The 19,233-nt window shown below is 43.4% G+C and overlaps 1 protein-coding gene across 1 annotated transcript in view; it reads right to left on the reverse strand.

Annotated features, from left to right (window-relative positions):
• The window catches only part of LOC124616600 (breast cancer anti-estrogen resistance protein 3 homolog), a 1,084,307-nt gene that overhangs the window by 58,194 nt on the left and 1,006,880 nt on the right, over positions 1-19,233 (reverse strand). The window contains exons 10-11 of the mRNA XM_047144920.1: positions 12,302-12,507; positions 7,106-7,121 (exon numbers count right to left, since the gene is read on the reverse strand). Of these exons, the coding sequence (XP_047000876.1) occupies positions 7,106-7,121; positions 12,302-12,507 (222 nt within the window). The remainder of the gene's footprint in view (positions 1-7,105; positions 7,122-12,301; positions 12,508-19,233) is intronic.

The raw sequence follows: 19,233 nt of genomic DNA on the forward strand, positions 1-19,233 counted from the left end.
GACATATACTGCATAGTGGGCCGAGAAGAATATAAATTGTTTCAAATAACATTTATTGTGCTGTGTCACCCTTCAACAGCATTCGTCGTTCGGTGCTTTTTCCTGTAGCAATTCCACATTAGAATGGAGATATTCTCATTCTGTAGCTAGGTATCCAGGTAGTAAAGTAGTCAAAAAAGGGAAAAACTCTTCGTTATCACGAGCTTGCGCATGGATCTAAATCGATCCTTTACTTATGTCGTCTGGTTTTACAAATGCTAATGCTGCACACACGCTAACGACAAGTCTTCAAAATCTCCGTTCTGACGTAATCCTCCATTAGACTGAAATCTTGAACTTTTCCACGTAAACTCTGCTTCATTTGAAAGTGACATCCACTTATTTCACATGAAAAGAAAGCCTGAGGATGGTTCGGTATCGCAGCTGCCTCAAAAATCGACATACACTTTCTTGTGCACCACTGAGGAACTTCTCGTTTAACCAGACGAAACAGGTGAACATAGGTCTCTCTTCTTGTTACGGAACAGGGCAAATAGAACGATAAGAATGTTTGTTTCGTCACTTTGGTGAGGATGTATGTATAGATTTGTGCAAACTGCCTGTTGCAACTCTTAAATTTTCCATCCATAAAAAACAGGTACTCGTTTTTGAACTTTCATTTGATTTGTTTCCTCTAAAATGGTTGCCCTCTCCTCTAATCTGTCGTCTTCTAGAAGAAATTTACTACCGTCATTCACTTTTAAAGATAGCTTCATGAAGATCAATTTCCAAATAATTCCTTGTGTCTTGTTGGTTCCCCTACACATGACACTGCTGATAATGCAAGGTCCTCGTCATATTTTCTGAGCGAGGGATTTCCATAACAAAATAATAACTTTTATTGTGAAGACTCCCCATTTAATCCACGTATATCTCGGATAACTAGATGTGTTTTGACCAGTGCGAAGGTCACAGAGTGCTCGGGTGGTGGTATGGAGGGGAGAGTGGGAGAACACAGCTATCGAAAGCAGAGAAGGGAACTGTTGTGTCCGAAATTCTCCGGTGTTCGCAAGTATCCGTGTCCGCAGACTTCCGGAGAACCAAACAAAAGCTCGACAAGTCAAGATTAACATTAAGTCCTTGTTGGAATTCTTTTAAATATATTGAAGGCATTTTTCATGATGAGTCCATTTTGGTCACGGAGGGAGGGCATGAGGAGAAAACATCCAACGAGATAGCTCAGAGAAGTGAGTGTTCCATCATGACAATGCACGACCATATGCGGCCTGTGTTATTCAGGAAATTTGACAAAAATCCCAACCGTCGTAGTCGCCATACCCTTCAACAGCATAGATATTTGCCCATTCATTCATTACTCGCGCCAGACTAAGCTGACGAGTCCAAGAGTTCGGGCAAAGCGTGCGCATTCGCACAGAAGAAGGTCAATGGCCGGGTAGCCTTTAACTATATGAAGATAGCATCTGTTTCAGAAAGAACAGATACCATTGATGACCGCGCAGCTTCTCTAGAATGAAATGATAATTAAATCGAAATCCTTAGCTGCCGACAGGTGTTGTTGATGTACACACTCTTATTCTATTGGAACTCTATCGCAGATTCGTAGAGGATAATACAGAAGATTAATCAAAGAATGTAGAGACCTTCTAAAATGATGAAAACTATTGATGCTCTCTATAAAAATAAAACGAGCTTGAAGAATGGCATTAAACAGTTTAATGTTCCAAAAAAGCATCTATGAGGGCGTTGGTTGGTTGGTTGGTTGATTGATTGATTTGGGGGAAGGGGACCAAACAGCGAGGTCATCGGTCCCAATAGATCAGGGAAGGATGGGGAAGTAAGTCGGCCGTGTCCTTTCAAAGGAACCATCCCGTCATTTGCCTAAAGTGATTTAGGGAAATCACGGAAAACCTAGATCAGGATGGCCGGACGCGAGTTTGAACCGTCGTCCTCCCGAATGCGAGTCCAGCGTGCTAACCACTGCGCTACCTCGCTCGGTATATGAGGGTGTCCAACATGAAATACCCACCAGAGGAAGTGGCAAAAACAAAATAGCCAGGCCAACAGTTTTGGGTAAAGATGTTGAAGAAGAGATGGTTTAGTACTGTCCTACCAGGGAACCTTTTTTCTCTGGGCTTACTCGTAATGACTTCTGAAAGTCGCCGTACAACTAGCAGAGAGAAAAAACATTCAACACCCTTTCAAAGACGCAACTGCTGAGGAAAATTAGGTTAGTCTTTTTCTTAAATATCAGAAAACGGAAGTGCCAAAAAGAAAGCCCAAAGGAACATGCTAAAGCAGGGCTCTTTTGGAAAACGTATTATACCCAGTCTGAAACTAAAGTACGTTTTCTGTAATTCAATATCTCTTTCAAATTTTGTTTACTGCTATTTTGCTTATTTTTAGAAGGAGACAGTTTATGGTAATTATTTTTCAAACTGGTAACCGATTTTAAAAATATTTTTTTGCGTAACAACTTTTAACGCTACATGCTTTTGAAGCTCAATTTTTTTCTAATTGCCGTTTTTTTAAATAAAAAACAAAATAACGGTCTGGTTTTGGGCATTTCCCTCTATATTTCGGGAACTTTTGTTACCACCTCGTTTTATGGTTCCCCACCTCTGCGTGTAATCAGATTTACAATGATAATTGAAAAAGAACAAACTTTTTTGTGGAGGCATACTACAGTGATTAATGGTTTATTCAGCTACACATAAAGGTTCTATCCAACCTCTCTCAAAAGCCTTTAATTGAATGACATCCAGGGATTTCACTGATATCCACCAAGGATAAAATAACGTTACATCTAAAGGCGCCACAAGCCAATTATCTTATGCAACCTGCGTCTCAGACTACGAATGTGGTGTAAGGAGAGGCCGGGAAGTGATGGTTCGCAAGGTGGAAGAGAAACAATGGTGAATGCCGACTGTATGCACTCGTGCGACAGGTGTGTGACAGCAAGTGCCATTCATATACGATTGTCAGCTGTACCTGTTTTGCGCAAAGCCTGGTGCCACTCGGGTGTGAACAACGATAACCTGTCATACGCCAAACGTGAATTTCGCAGTGAATAAACTCGTGACCAGCTGTCAGTCTTCACTCTTAACAAAACACAGCGTCGGTGAAAAGCCGAGTACCATCATATGCGCCAAGGGTCCGCATCACTAAATGGCTGAAACGGTAACCCGGTCATCCGTCGACTCGATTTCAGTCGCACTTTGCCTATCTAACCGGTTCCAGGAGCATCAAAAAATTTGATTTTCAGTACTTCATATGATTACTGACCGAATTTAAAAATTTAAAATCTTGTAATATAGTCACTGGGAGATCAATCTTACGTTAAAAGTTTAACGCATCAAGTCCAGTATTGTTGTTGTTGTTGTGGTCTTCAGTCCTGAGACTGGTTTGATGCAGCTCTCCATGCTACTCTATCCTGTGCAAGCTTCTTCATCTCACAGTCCCTACTGCAACCTACATCCTTCTGAATCTGCTTGGTGTATTCATCTCTTGGTCTCCCCCTACGATTTTTACCCTCCACGCTGCCCTCCAATGCTAAATTGGTGATCCCTTGATGCCTCAGAACATGTCCTACCAATCAATCCCTTCTTCTAGTCAAGTTGTGCCACAAACTTCTCTTCTCCCCAATCCTATTCAATACCTCCTCATTAGTTATATGATCTACCCATCTAATCTTCAGCATTCTTCTGTAGCACCACATTTCGAAAGCTTCTATTCTCTTCTTGTCCAAACTATTTATCGTCCATGTTTCACTCCCATACATGGCTACACTCCATACAAATACTTTCAGAAATGACTTCCTGACACTTAAATCAATACTCGATGTTAACAAATTTCTCTTCTTCAGAAACGCTTTCCTTGCCATTGCCAGTCTACATTTTATATCCTCTCTACTTCGACCATCATCAGTTATTTTGCTCCCCAAATAGCAAAATTCCTTTACTACTTTAAGTGTCTCATTTCCTAATCTAATTCCCTCAGCATCACCCGATTTAATTCGACTACATTCCATTATCCTCGTTTTGCTTTTGTTGATGTTCATCTTATATCCCCCTTTCAAGACGCTATCCATTCCGTTCAACTGCTCTTCCACGTCCTTTGCTGTCTCTGACAGAATTACAATGTCATCGGCGAACCTCAAGGTTTTTATTTCTTCTCCATGGATTTTAATACCTACTCCGAATTTTTCTTTTGTTTCCTTCACTGCTTGCTCAATATACAGATTGAATAACATCGGGGAGAGGCTACAACCCTGTCTTACTCCCTTCCCAACCACTGCTTCCCTTTCATGCCCCTCAACTCTTATAACTGCCATTTGGTTTCTGTACAAATTGTAAATAGCCTTTCGTTCCCTGTATTTTACCCCTGCCACCTTCAGAATGTGAAAGAGAGTATTCCAGTCAACATTGTCAAAAGCATTCTCTAAGTCTACAAACGCTAGAAACGTAGGTTTGCCTTTCCTTAATCTAGCTTCCAAGATAAGTCGTAGGGTCAGTATTGCCTCACGTGTTCCAATATGTCTACGGAATCCAAACTGATCTTCCCCGAGGTCAGCTTCTACTAGTTTTTCCATTAGCCTGTAAAAAATTCGCGTTAGTATTTTGCAGCTGTGACTTATTAAACTGATAGTTCGGTAATTTTCACATCTGTCAACACCTGTTTTCTTTGGGATTGGAATTATTATATTCTTCTTGAAGTCTGAGGGTATTGCGCCTGTCTCATACATCTTGCTCACCAAATGGTAGAGTTTTGTCAGGATTGGCTCTCCCAAGGCTGTTAGTAGTTCTAGTGGAATGTTATCTACTCCCGGGGCCTTGTGTTGACTCAGGTGTTTCAGTGCTCTGTCAAACTCTTCACGCAGTATCATATCTCCCATTTCATCTTCATCTACATCCTCTTCAATTTCCATAATATTGTCCTCAAATACATCGCCCTTGTATAGACCCTCTACATACTGCTTCCACCTTTCTGCTTTCCCTTCTTTGCTTAGAACTGGGTTTCCATCTGAGCTCTTGATATTCATACAAGTGGTTCTCTTTTCTCCAAAGGTCTCTTTAATTTTCCTGTAGGCAGTATCTATCTTACCCCTAGTGAGATAAGCCTCTACATCCTTACATTTGTCCTCTAGCCATCCCTGCTTAGCCATTTTGCACTTCCTGTCGATCTCATTATTGAGACGTTTGAATTCCTTTTTGCCTGCGTCATTTACTGCATTTTTACATTTTCTCCTTTCGTCAATTAAATTCAATATTTCTTCCGTTACCCAAGGATTTCTACTAGCCCTTGTCTTTTTACCTACTTGATCCTCTGCTGCCTTCACTACTTCATCCCTCAAAGCTACCCATCCTTCTTCTACTGTATTTCTTTCCCCCATTCCTGTCAATTGTTCCCTTATGCTCTCCCTGAAACTCTGTACAACCTCTGGTTCTTTCAGTTTATCCAGGTCCCATCTCTTTAAAATCCCACCTTTTTGCAGTTTCTTCAGTTTCAATCTACAGTTCATAGATAACCAATAGATTGTGGTCAGAGTCCACATCTGCCCCTGGAAATGTCTTACAATTTAAAACCTGGTTCCTAAAGCTCTGTCTTACCATTATATAATCTATCTGAAACCTGTCAGTATCTCCCGGCTTCTTCCATGTATACAACCTTCTTTTATGATTCTTGAACCAAGTGTTAGCTATGATTAAGTTGTGCTCTGTGGAAAATTCTACCAGGCGGCTTCCTCTTTCATTTCTTACTCCCAATCCATATTCACCTACTACGTTTCCTTCTCTTCCTTTTCCTACTACCGAATTCCAGTCACCCATGACTATAAATTTTCGGCTCCCTTCAATATCTGAATAATTCCTTTCATTTCATCATACATTTCTTCAATTTCTTCGTCGTCTGCAGTGCTAGTTGGCATATAAACTTGTACTACTGTAGTAGGCGTGGGCTCCGTGTCTATCTTGGCCACAATAATGCGTTCACTATGCTGTTTGTAGTAGATTACCCGCACTCCTATTTTTTTTATTAATTATTAAACCTACTCCTGCATTACCCCTATTTGACTTTGTATTTATAACCATGTATTCGCCTGACCAAAAGTCTTGTTCCTCCCGCCACCGAACTTCACTAATTCCCACTACATCTAACTTTAACCTATCCATTTCCCTTTTTAAATTTTCTGACCTACCTGCCCGATTAAAGGATCTGACATTCCACGCTCCGATCCGTAGAACGCCAGTTTTCTTTCTCCTGATAACAACGTCTTCTTGAGTAGTCCCCGCCCGGAGATCCGAATGGGGGACTATTTTACCTCCGGAATATTTTACTCAAGAGGACGCCATCATCATTAACCAAACAGTAGAGCTGCATGCCCTCGGGAAAAATAACGGCTGTAGTTTCCCCTTGCTTTCAACCGTTCGCAGTACCAACACAGCAAGGCCGTTTTGGTTAGTGTTACAAGGCCAGATCAGTCAATCAGCCAGATTGTTGCCCCTGCAACTACTGAAAAGGCTGCTGCCCCTCTTCAGGAACCACAAGTTTGTCTGGCCTCTCACCAGATACCCCTCCGTTGTGGTTGCACCTACGGTACGGCTATCTGTATCGCTGAGGCACGCTAGCCACCCCAACAACGGCAGGGTCCAGTACTACAGTTAGAAACTCTGCAAACGGGTGTCTCTCCTAAGAGTCGTGAGGAGCGTGTTGAAATTTCGTTTCTGCATTCTGTGTCTAGAGACAGCCCAGAAAATTAGTGCTCGTCACTTTATTCACGCGACAGACAGCGTCAAAAGAAGATTTTTAAAGCGGAATTTTACGTACCCATTCCATAGAGCGCTCTTAGATTGCTCTAATGTGATATTCGTTTTTATCGGTATGTATTAACAAGGACGCTAAAACACGAAGAGTAATATGAGTAACCCAACAGCGACTGGGCAGCGCCGTATGCTTGGCGGCACCAGTCCGTACGTGCCAGGGCATTGCTGTCGCTGCTGCAGGACTCGCTATTACGAGGGTCACTCCAAAACAAATGCACACTATTTTTGTAAAAATACAGTTTTCATTTTGCACGTGTGAAAGTTTTACAGTGCGTAGATACATCCTTCCCGCTTGTTTTCAAACTTAGTTCAACCTGTTCCCGTGAGTGGCGCTGTCACAGCATGTCTTCAATATGGCTGCTACACTTGACGTTCGTCAGAAGCAACGTGCTGTCATAGAATTCCTGTGCTGTGAAAACGAGACCGTGGGAAACATCCACAAGAGGTTGAAAAAGGTGTATGGAGATGGTGCTGTCGATCGCAGTACAGTTAGTTGGTGGGCAACCAGGTTACGTGACGAAAGCGGGCACGGCAATATTGAGGATTTTCCTCGCAGATGCACGCCTCGTACTGCACACACTCCAGACAGTGTGCAGAGAGTTAACGGATTGGTGACTGCTGACAGACGCATCACAGTGAACGAATTGTCACGCTGCGCTGGGATAGGGGAAAGAAGTGTTTGCAGAATACTGAAAGTGTTTGCGTTAAAAAAGGTTTGTGCCAGATGGGTTCCCTCACAAAGAAACAAGAAAAACAGTATTCAGCGAACGTTTGGAACAGTACGAGAATGGTGGAGATGAATTTCTTGGAAGGACTGTGACAGGTGATGAAACATGGCTCCATCATTTTTCACCAGAGACGAAGAGGCAATCAATGGAGTGGCATCATGCAAATTCACCCAACAAAAAAAATTTAAAACCACACCTTCTGCTGGAAAAGTTACGGCTACGGTGTTCGAATCCAAGGACTCTTGCTTGTTGACATCATGCCAAGTGGAACCACCATAAATTCTGATGCATATGTGACGACACTGAAGAAACTTCAAGCTCGACTGAGTCATGTTCGACCACATCGGCAAAAGCAGGATGCTTTGCTGTTGCACGACAATGCACGACCACATGTCAGTCAAAAAACCATGGAAGCGATCACTAAACTCGGATGGACATCACTGAAACACCCGCCTTACAGTCCTGACCTGGCTCCATGTGACTATCATCTCTTTGAGAAACTGAAAGACTCTCTTCGTGGAACAAGGTTTGAAGATGATGACTCCCTTGTGCACGCTGCCAAACAGTGGCTCCAACAGGTTGGTCCAGAATTTTTACCGTGCGGGGTATACAGGCGCTGGTTCCAAGATGGCGTAAGGCAGTTGAGAGGGATGGAAATTATGTGGGGAAATGAAAATATTGTCCCTAAAGGATGTATCTACACACTGTAAAAAGCTTTCAAACATGTAGAATAAAAGATGGATTTAAAAAAAAATAGTGTGCATTTCTTTTGGAGTGACCCTCGTACTCCGAGTTTCACTATCTCTGTTAATACGTACTGATAAAACGAATATCACATTAGAGTAATCTGGGAGCGCTCTATCGAACGGGTACGTAAAATTTCGCTTAAAAAATCTTTTTGTTTGTAACGAGAAACAAACCTGGGCGTCAGACTCTGAGGACAGACACCCAGGTATCTCCTTGCACACTATATTCATCCAGTATTTGAGAATGAGAGTGGTCAGTGACTTTCAACAATCTTTACACATAATTTCAAACCTCTCCGAAGTTTATCTTGCTTACATCTCTCATAAAATAATTAAAGGAAAATAGTGTATTTGTTGCTACTTTCTCGCTGTTCATGCAGTAAAACTTCTACATTAGGAATGACATTTTAATTTATTACTTCTTTACTACCAACTCAGTTTGAAAGTAGTCAAACGTTTGAAACTGTTTTATACACGGGAATTCTATTTATGAAAGATTCGAGCGTAGAGGGTTGTTGGTATTGTTTACCGCCTTATCCCGTCAGCTGCTATTATGTGGGTTCCTTTTGCCATACACCAAGAGCTTCATTGAGAAATATTTAATACCAAGACCAGTATTCGGACATATAGCCAACATGAGTGGAATATATCGTGAATGACTATGTCTGAAGACGTGTGTGTCAAGTATGGATGTCTGTGGTACACAGTTTGTCATGTGTACATGTTGCAACCGTCCAACGCTAAACGACCACAATTCTTGGTCGTACTGGACACTACTGTCAAGAGACAAAAACGCGGAATTTACAAATACTTACAAGCTGCAGAGCACCCAGGATATAACATACATGTGGATTCCCTGAAAACGCTCTTGGTATTCGTCTAACTTAGATACCTTCAAGTTTTTGATGGTTAGCTCAGCTGGCGATCACAACAGAATAACACATGCTACAGTTGAGACATATATATATAGGGTGTAACGGGTATGTGTAAGTGCATGTATTCCTGTTGATGACTGAGGATGGTGTACTGAACCACATTACTTCAGCATTTACGTCATATGCAGACTAGTAATTATAGCTACTACAAGTCACATGTTTTTAGGTCGGGTAGTACCTACAAGCACATAGGAGCAAGAGCAAGACATCGACGTTTATTTTCCCCTGGACAGCAGGTCAGATGTTGAAGTGTGGACGTATGGGCGCAAAACGGTTACACTATATTGACCGGCGTTGTTCACATCGCGGCCCAGGTATGGCCGTGCAGAAAACATCATGACGCAAAGTTTGTGACGGGTCTGTCGGAAGACAGTTTACCGCTAAGGAAAGACAACCACCACGCCGATGTATGTACATATAAAAATATCTGCACATAGTTCCATTACACCATGTAAGTGTTTCGCTCTGCAAAAGTCAACCAACTCGTGTCCAGCCATCCTGATTTAGGTTTTCCGTGATTTCCCTAAATCGCTTCAGGCAAATACCGGGATGGTTCCTTTGAAAGGTCGAGTTCCTTCCACATCCTTCCCTCGTCCGATGGGACCCAGGACCAAGCTGTTTGGTCCCCTCCTACAAATCAACCAACTAAAAGATAACCAGGCTGTTCTCAAGAACTTGGTATCTGTGGGTATTCAACCAACTAAAAGATAACCAGGCTGTTCTCAAGAACTTGATATCTGTGGGTATTCTATTCCTCCTCTTGATGAACTGCATTTACGAAAGGGGAAATTTTTGGGATCACAAACACAATCAGTTATTGGAGGGGTTGATGGTGTTATCCCACCTGCCAGCTTAGCCGAGAGCGCTAATGCGCCTGCTTCCTGGACTCGGGTAGGCGCGCTGGCCCCAGATTGAATCCGCCTGGCGGCTTAACGACGGAAGCCAGTGTGCCGGCCAGCCTGGATGTGGTTTTTGGGCGGTTTTCCACATCCCACTAGGTGAATACCGGGCTGGTCCCCACGTCCCACCTCAGTTCCACGGCTCGCAAACATCTGAACACATTCGCACTATTCCATGGATTACACTAGACGCAGACAGTTGGGGTACACTAATTCCGTCTCGGGGGGTACAGGGTGGCGGCAGGGAGGGCATCCGGCCACCCCTTAAATTAACCTTGCCAAATCCGATTAACCGTGCCGATCCTGAGTCATTGTGTGACAAAGGCGCAAGCAAAAGAAAGAAAGAAAGATGGTGTTATCCCATGTTGTACTGCACAGCGTCGCTAAAATGGTACAAGATATTGCCAAACACCTAGTCATTACCAATGACGAAACGCTACCGGTTGTTGAAAGATGTCAGGGAATATTTTACCCTCACAACGCACAAGACTATTGTTGACTATTCAGTTCAAGTAATGTTAATTTATAGCGTCAGCTTCTGCAGTAAATAAATCAATCACACATTGTCATATGTATGTCAATGTCGCTAATTATACACAGTACTGTCATTTATTGATATACAGGGTGGTGCAAGAAATGTGTTACCATTTTGTTTTTGAATATAAACTTTATTGTCAATACAATCTGAAAGGAACATATACTACAATGAAGAGCCGTCCATGGAGATTTGTTCTAACTCAGCACATGCTCAATATGTCCACCATTTCGTTTCCTAACTTCCTTCAAACGAACACTGAAGTTAGTGATTACCCTACGGCACATGTCTTCCGTAATTTCACTGCAAGCTTGAAAAATAAGTCTTCTGAGCTCCATTAAATCACGTGGACGATTCCGGAAAATTTTTTCCTTTAGATACCCCCAAAGAAAAAAGTCACATGGATTGAGGTCTGGGCTATTGGGGGAGGGCAATTTTGTCCGTCATTGAAGCGACCTGGAAACCTGAGTGAAATGATCCGCATGTCGAAATGCTCGTGTAAAACTCCAACAGAGTGTTTGCAGTATGTGGCCTTGCTCCACCTTGCATGAACCACTGCGTGTTGAAGGGCAAGGCAGTAGCAGGAAGCTGTGGAATGAAGCTATTGCGAAGCATGCTCAAATAACGCTCGCAGTCCACAGTTTCTTCAAAGAAAAAGGGTCCAACAAGTCCGTGACTAGAAATTGCTGCCCACACTGTAATCCTCGGAGCATAATGTTGTCGTTCACGAGGCACTTGTGGGTTTTCAGTGGCCCAAAAGCGTACATCTTGTTTGTTAACCACACTGTCTAAATGAAAATGCACCTCATCTCAAAACCAAACGTTGTTGAGAGTTTCTTCCCTATCCCACTGAGCAAACAGTAGTCTCTGCTGCTTGTGTTCTTCAGTGAGCTTCTGTGCACAGGTCATCTTATATGGGTAAATATGGAGGGCACTTTTAAAAATGCGTAGAACGGAGCGTCTGGATATTCCCAGTTGCACTGCTGCCTTTCTACACGATTTACCGGGACTTCTCTGTACAGCAACTCGTACCGCTTCAATATTCTCCGGCGAACAAACAGGCTTAGGTCGAGGTCGTTCGCTTCCAATACTGTTACTTCCTGTTCAAATTTATCGTACAACCTGTGGATGGTCTTCTTGCAAGGGACCCATCGTGTTTTAAACTGTTGTCGAAAACGCCTCTGAGTCACAACAAGGTTTTTCGTTTCATGAAAAAGTACCACAATTGCCGATCGTTGATGTGTCGTCAGTCTTCCATTGTCAGCCATTGCTACTTACTAATCTCCTAGCGGCAGTATCGTGAATTACACGTCATTTCGTAACTCATTTGTTTTTCCAAGCCCTGCTGGTACTGCTGTAGAGATGTGCGTCGTAAATTGCGAAAGAAACAATTGGTAACACATTTCGTGCGCCACCCTGTAGGACACAGGTACTGGAATGAGCTGTAGGGAGAGGTTTGCGGAAGCGCGAAAAATTCACTGTTATTAAGTTAGAAACTTAATGAAGGACAGGGCAGAGAGGGCTGGCTCTGTAACCATCGATCAGGTGGAAGGATCAGACATACCGGCAATCCGTTGTCGAAGACGGGCGGGTGGTGGGCGTCGTGGTTGGCCGCCGCGGCCGCGTGCTCCTTGGGCGGCAGCGACGGCACCCGGCTGGGCTTGGGCGGCGGCTGCTCGGGCAGGTCCGCGTCGGCCGCCCCCGCCGCCTCCGCCGCGCCGTCGCCCTCGTAGCCGAAGCGCCGCCTCTCGAGGCAGGGGCTGAGCGCCGGGTCGCTCGTCACGCGCACCATCTTGGCCACGGCGTGCCCGTGGCCCGCCCCCGGCGTCGACGACGGCGACACCTGCTGGACCACAAACAGCTGCATACCTCTATCCGAGGGCCGCCGCCCCCAACCATGCCAATTCCTTTCACTGCAGAAGAGTCCGCCGAGTTGCGCGTGCTAGGAGACCGTGGTCGATGCACTTTAGTTTCCCATGACGTTTCCTCTCTGACTGCGAGAGATATCTTCAGAGGCAAAGCAGCGAACTGCAATCAGAACTCGAGGGAGCGCCGAATGTATAGGCAGTGTAGAGAGCAGGACCGTTGATCTTTTTAAAAACATCCGATATATCAATATTTAAAAAAAAAACTTATCATCAGCCCTCGATATATCGAAATAAGTATCGATGTACAGAAATATAGACGGAAACAACGTCTACGAATCGGCCCATAAAAATATCGGCTGCATATTGTACATATACTGCCAGTTTTAGAGCTGTATATTTAAGTATTGATTTGTTGTTGTGGTCTTCAGTCCTGAGATTGGTTTGATGCAGCTCTCCATGCTACTCTATCCTGTGGAAGCTGCTTCATCTCCCAGTACGTACTGCAGCCTACATCCTTCTGAATCTGCTTAGTGTATTCATCTCTAGGTCTATCTCTACGATTTTTACCCTCCACGCTGCCCTCCAATACTAAATTGGTGAACCCTTGATGCCTCAGAACATTTCCTACCAACCGATCCTGTCTTCTAGTCAAGTTGTGCCACAAACTTCTCTTCTCCCCAATTCTCTTCAATACCTCCTCATTAGTTGTGTGATCTACCCATCTAATCTTCAGCATTCTTCTGTAGCACCACATTTCGAAAGTTTCTATTCTCTTCTTGTCCAAACTATTTATCGCCCATGTTTCACTTCCATACATGGCTATACTCCAAACAAATACTTTCAGAAACGACTTCCTGACACTTAAATCTATACTCGATGTTAACAAATTTCTTTTCTCCAGAAACGCTTTCCTTGCCACTGTCAGTCTACATTTTATATCCTCTCTATTCGACCATCTTCAGTTATTTTGCTCCCCAAATAGCAAAATTCCTTTACTACTTTAAGTGTGTCATTTCCTAATCTAATTCCCTCAGCATCACCCGATTTAATTCGACTACATTCCATCATCCTCGTTATACTTTTGTTCATCTTATACCCTCCTTTCAACACACTGTCCATTCCGTTCAAGTGCTCTTCCAAGTCCTTTGCTGTCTCTGACAGAATTACAATGTCATCGGCGAACCTCAAAGTTTTTATTTCTTGTCCATGGATTTTAATACCTACTCCGAATTTTTCCTTTGTTTCCTTTACTGCTTGCTCAATATACAGATTGAATAACATTGCGGAGAGACTATAGCCCTGTCTCACTCCCTTCCCAACCACTGCTTCCCTTTTATGTCTCTCGACTCTTTATAACTGCCATCTGGTTTCTGTACAAATTGTAAATAGCCTTTCGCTCCCTGCCACCTTCAGAATTTGAAAGAGAGTATTCCAGTCAACATTGTTAAAAGCTTTCTCTAACTCTACAAATGCTATAAACGTAGGTTTGCCTTTTCTTAATCTAGCTTCTAAGATAAGTCGTAGAGTCAGTATTGCCTCACGTGTTCCAATATTATTTGATATTCTGTACGAGGGGCGTTTGAAAAGTCCGTGCAAAGTCCGAGAGATGGCACCACCGGCCGTATCGAGGTAATCTTTAGTTCGTAGCATCTTTGGGAAGCCATATTGGTATAGTTATTTGTGTTTCGCATCCGTGTGAATCAAGGAAGTTGAGGGATTGTCAAAAAACGGACGAAAAAGTATTTCTTGTGGTGATTAAACATTACTTTATGAAAGGCAAATCGCTTCAGGAGACTAAAGAGAAGCTTGATAAACATTACGGTGACTCTTCACCTTCGATCACAACAGTTTATAAGTGGTTTGAAAATTTTCGGAGTGGCCATATGGGCACAAGTGGTGCTGAACGTTCTGGACCCCTGTGGAGGTTACGACTCCAGAAATCATTGATAAAATCCATGATATGGTGATGGTTGACAGAAGAATTAAGGTGCGTGAGATTGCTAGTGCTGTGGGCATCTCGAATGAACGGGTACATAATATTTTGCATAAACATTTCGACATGAGACAGCTACCGCAAGATGGATTCCGCGATTGCTCACGCTTGATCAAAAACGGAATCGTGTGAAGTGTTGCAAGGATGGTTTGCAGCTGTCCAGGAAGAATCCGCAGGACTTTAAGCGTCGTTTCGTCACTGTGGATGAAACGGATACATTACTATACTCCTGATGCCAAACAACAATCTAAACAATGGGTCACCAAGGGGAATCTGCACCAAAAAAGGTGAAGACCATTTCTTCGGCCGGAAAGGTTATGGCGACTGTCTTTTGGGATTCGCAAGGGATAATCCTCGTCGACTATCTGGAAAAGGGTAAAACTATTACAGGTGCATATTATTCATCGTTATTGGACCGTTTGAAAACCGAGCTGCAAGAAAAACGCCGGCGATTGGGCCGCAAAAAAGTCATTTTCCATCACGACAGTGTACCAGTACACACCTCAGCAGTTGTAGTCGCCAAATTAATGGAAAATTGGATTCAAACTCGCTTCATGTCCCCCCTGTTCTCCAGACTTGGCTCCCTCGGACTACTATTTGTTCCCCAATTTGAAGAAATGGCTGGCGGGACAAAGATTTTTTCCAAACGAGGAGGTGAGTGCAGCAACTAATAGCTATTTTTCAGACTTGGACAATTCCTATTATTCTGAAGGGATCAACAAATTAGAACAGCGTTTGACGATGTGTATGAGTCTAAATAAGGTTTACCCTAAACACGTAAGTAGTTTTTATTTTTGCGCGGGCTTTTAAAACGCCCCACCTACATCAATAAACCGGCAGCTTGCCTATCCCCCTTAGTGCGAGAAATGAAAGAGAAACGTATCACGTTCACGCTTGGGAGTAGCCCCTTTGCTAACAATGGAAAGTGCATGTAAGTCGCACAATAAAAGGTGTCCGATGGGTCCTTTGTTCGGTTTCGTCACGTATCGGATTTGCCCGGAACACTTCATGTCGACTTCACTTTTTTTTTCCTTCCATTTCTTCCAACGCCATTGACCTCGCAGATGTAGTGTCAAAATTGAGCGGACAAGTTGAACGTTGCAGTTTCTGTTGGTAGCGTCGAACGCCGATTACGTCAGCATTTCCCCTCACACGTATCCGCCCACTGCAAAGACCAACCTTGTCATTTAGCTTTGTGTTCACTGTTTTCAGCAACTGTTTTTGAAGAATGCTGATGTGAAGAAATAGCACACTAGTCGCGTTAAAAATTGTTTTTAACGCAACTGGTGTACTATTTCTTCACATTGCAATCGGACTTCTTTTTTGTACCACCTATACTTGCTTCACACAGTCAAAGAGAAAGATTGGACGTGATAAAAGCTCAAAAAGTAGGTAGACAAAGTAAAGTTATGTTGTACAGTTTCAGATATTTACCGAAAACTGCGGAAAAAATACAGGATGAAGTAAAAATATTAGCCCTCGATATTGCTATTTCGTTATTGGTATTTCGAGAAAAAATATATCGCCTATCTATATAGATATTTTTTGGAAGAAATATCGATATTTTATCAGCAGCCCTAGTTGAGGGCACCACAGTCCATCACGTCACGCCGGTTACGACATTAACTCTGGTAATGCCAACATCTCGGCTGAAAATGGTCGATCGTCATTCTTACGGTGCAACGTTGACATAAAAAATATATGTAATTTAACACCTTATTCGTTTCTGTTAAAATTATTACGGTTTCATAAATCTCAATAGCCTCTACAGGGTGTTACAAAAAGGTACGGCCAAACTTTCAGGAAACATTCCTCACACACAAAGAAAGAAAATATGTTATGTGGACATGTGTCCGGAAACGCTTACTTTCCATGTTAGAGCTCATTTTATTACTTCCCTTCAAATCACATTCATCATGGAATGGAAACACACAGCAACAGAACGTACCAGCGTGACTTCATACACTTTGTTACAGGAAATGTTCAAAATGTCCTCCGTTAGCGAGGATACATGCATTCACCCTCCGTCGCATGGAATCCCTGATGCGTTGATGCAGCTGTGGAGAATGGCGTATTGTATCACAGCCGTCCACAATACGAGCACGAAGAGTCTCTACATTTGGTACCGGGGTTGCGTAGACAAGAGCTTTCAAATGCCCCCATAAATGAAAGTCAAGAGGGCTGAGATCAGGAGAGCGTGGAGGCCATGGAATTGGTCCGCCTCTACAAATCCATCGGTCACCGAATCTGTTGTTGAGAAGCGTACGAACACTTCGACTGAAATGTGCAGGGGCTCCATCGTGCATGAACCACATGTTGTGTCGTACTTGTAAAGGCACATGTTCTAGCAGCACGGGTAGAGTATCCCGTATGAAATCATGACAACGTGCTCCATTGAGTAGGTGGAAGAACATGGGGCCCAATCAAGACATCACCAACAATGCCTGCCCAAACGTTCACAGAAAATCTGTGTTGATGACGTGATTGCACAATTGCGTGCGGATTCTCGTCAGCCCACACATGTTGATTGTGAAAATTTACAATTTGATCACGTTGGAATGAAGCCTCATCCGTAAAGAGAACATTTGCACTGAAATGAGGATTGACACATTGTTGGATGAACCATTCGCAGAAGTGTACCCGTGGAGGCGAATCAGCTGCTGATAGTGGCTGCACACGCTGTGCATGGTACGGAAACAACTGGTTCTCCCGTAGCACTCTCCATACAGTGACGTGGTCAACGTTACCTTGTACAGCAGCAACTTCTCTGACGCTGACATTAGGGTTATCGTCAACTGCACGAAGAATTGCTTCGTCCATTGCAGGTGTCCTCGTCGTTCTAGGTCTTCCCTAGTCGCGAGTCATAGGCTGGAATGTTCCGTGCTCCCTAAGACGCCGATCAATTGCTTCGAACGTCTTCCTGTCGGGACACCTTCGGTCTGGAAATCTGTCTCGATACAAACGCACCGAGCCACGGCTATTGCCCCGTGCTAATCCGTACATCAAATGGGCATCTGCCAACTTCGCATTTGTAAACATTGCACTGACTGTAAAACCACGTTCGTGATGAACACTAATCTGTTGATGCTACGTACTGATGTGCTTGATGCTAGTACCGTAGAGCAATGAGCCGCGTGTCTATACAAGCACCGAAGTCAACATTGCCTTCCTTCAATTGGGCCAACTGGCGGTGAATCGAGAATACTGACGAAACTAAAATGAGCTCTAACATGGAAATTAAGCGTTCCGGACACATGTCCACATAACATCTTTTCTTTATTTGTGTGTGAGGAATGTTTCCTGAAAGTTTGGCCGTACCTTTTTGTAACATCCTGTATATACATTGATATGGCCAGCCATTGTGGCCGAGCGGTTCTAGGCGCTTAGTCCGGAACCTCGCTGCTGCTACGGTCGCAGGTTCGAAACCTCCCTCGGGCATGGATAGTGTGATGTCCTTAGGTGAGTTTAGTTTAAGTAGCTCTAAGTCTAGGGGACTGATGACCTCAGATGTTAAGTCCCATAGTGCTCAGAGCCATTTAAACCATTTGAATTACATTGATATGACGCTCGTTATTTTTTGACGATACGACGCTCGTTTTGACATGACGCTCGTCTCACTGAATTTTATATCACGATCACCCTCTTGGTAAACAAGTCCCGCTACGGCTGATTTGTCCTTATGTCTCAGGTGGCAATTCCTCCTGTGTTCAACCAGACGAGTGTTTATACTCCTTTTTCTTGAACCAGTGTAAACCAGTCCACAACTACAAGGAATTTTACATACACCCGGTGTAGCCAAGGGATGTTTTGTATCCTTTCCCGATCTCAAACATTCTTTTTACTTCCTTGGTGCGTCTGAAGGTAGAGCCCACACCATACTTGCTCTTCACTTTCCTAATGCGATCTGTAATCGTATTAATGAACGGCTGCAAAACTTTCCCTTGGACGGCTGCTGTTTCTCGTTGTACTGATTCTTTTCCTAGAGCGAAGTGCTCTACCTAGGTCTTAATCACACCTCTTTTGTGTCTGGTGTGGTGGTTAGAAGGTCATTATATACTCTATGGCCTAACGTCCCGTCGCCTCACTTGACAACAGACATTTCCAAAAAATTCAGATGGCCATTATCTTCAGACCCACCAGGAAAATAAAAGAATATTTAAGATCAGCAAAAGGTACACTCCTTTGGCTACAACAGGCGTATATAAAATTTCTTGTAGTTGTGGACTGGTTTATATTGGTGCCACAAAAAGAGTGTTAAGATTCGTCTGGCCGAGCAAGAGGAACTGCCGCCCGGGACATACGGATAAATCGGCCGTCGCGGAACATGTTTACCAAGAGAGTGATCATAAAATAAAATTCTGTGAGGCGAACGTCATATCGAAAACATCGCACTGCAATGCGTGCATGTATGGAGAGGCTATTGAGGTTTATAAACACAGTAATAAATTTAACAGAAAAGAGGAAGGAGTTAAACTTGATAAAATGTAGATGTCGATGTTGCACTGTAAGAATGACGATCGATTACTTTCAATCGAGAATGTTGGCATTACCAGAGATACTTTCGTCACCCACCTCATGTAATGTACTATGGTGCCCTCTGCACTGCCTATATATTCGGCGCTTTGTGCGAGTTCTAGTTGCAGTTCGCGGCTTTACCCGTGAAGGTCGCGCCCGCAATCGGAGAAGAAACGTTAGGGGAAAGTTTTATGCA

This window comes from Schistocerca americana, chromosome 5 (genome assembly GCF_021461395.2).
Source record: "Schistocerca americana isolate TAMUIC-IGC-003095 chromosome 5, iqSchAmer2.1, whole genome shotgun sequence".
In the NCBI taxonomy this organism is placed as follows: Eukaryota; Metazoa; Arthropoda; class Insecta; order Orthoptera; family Acrididae; genus Schistocerca; species Schistocerca americana.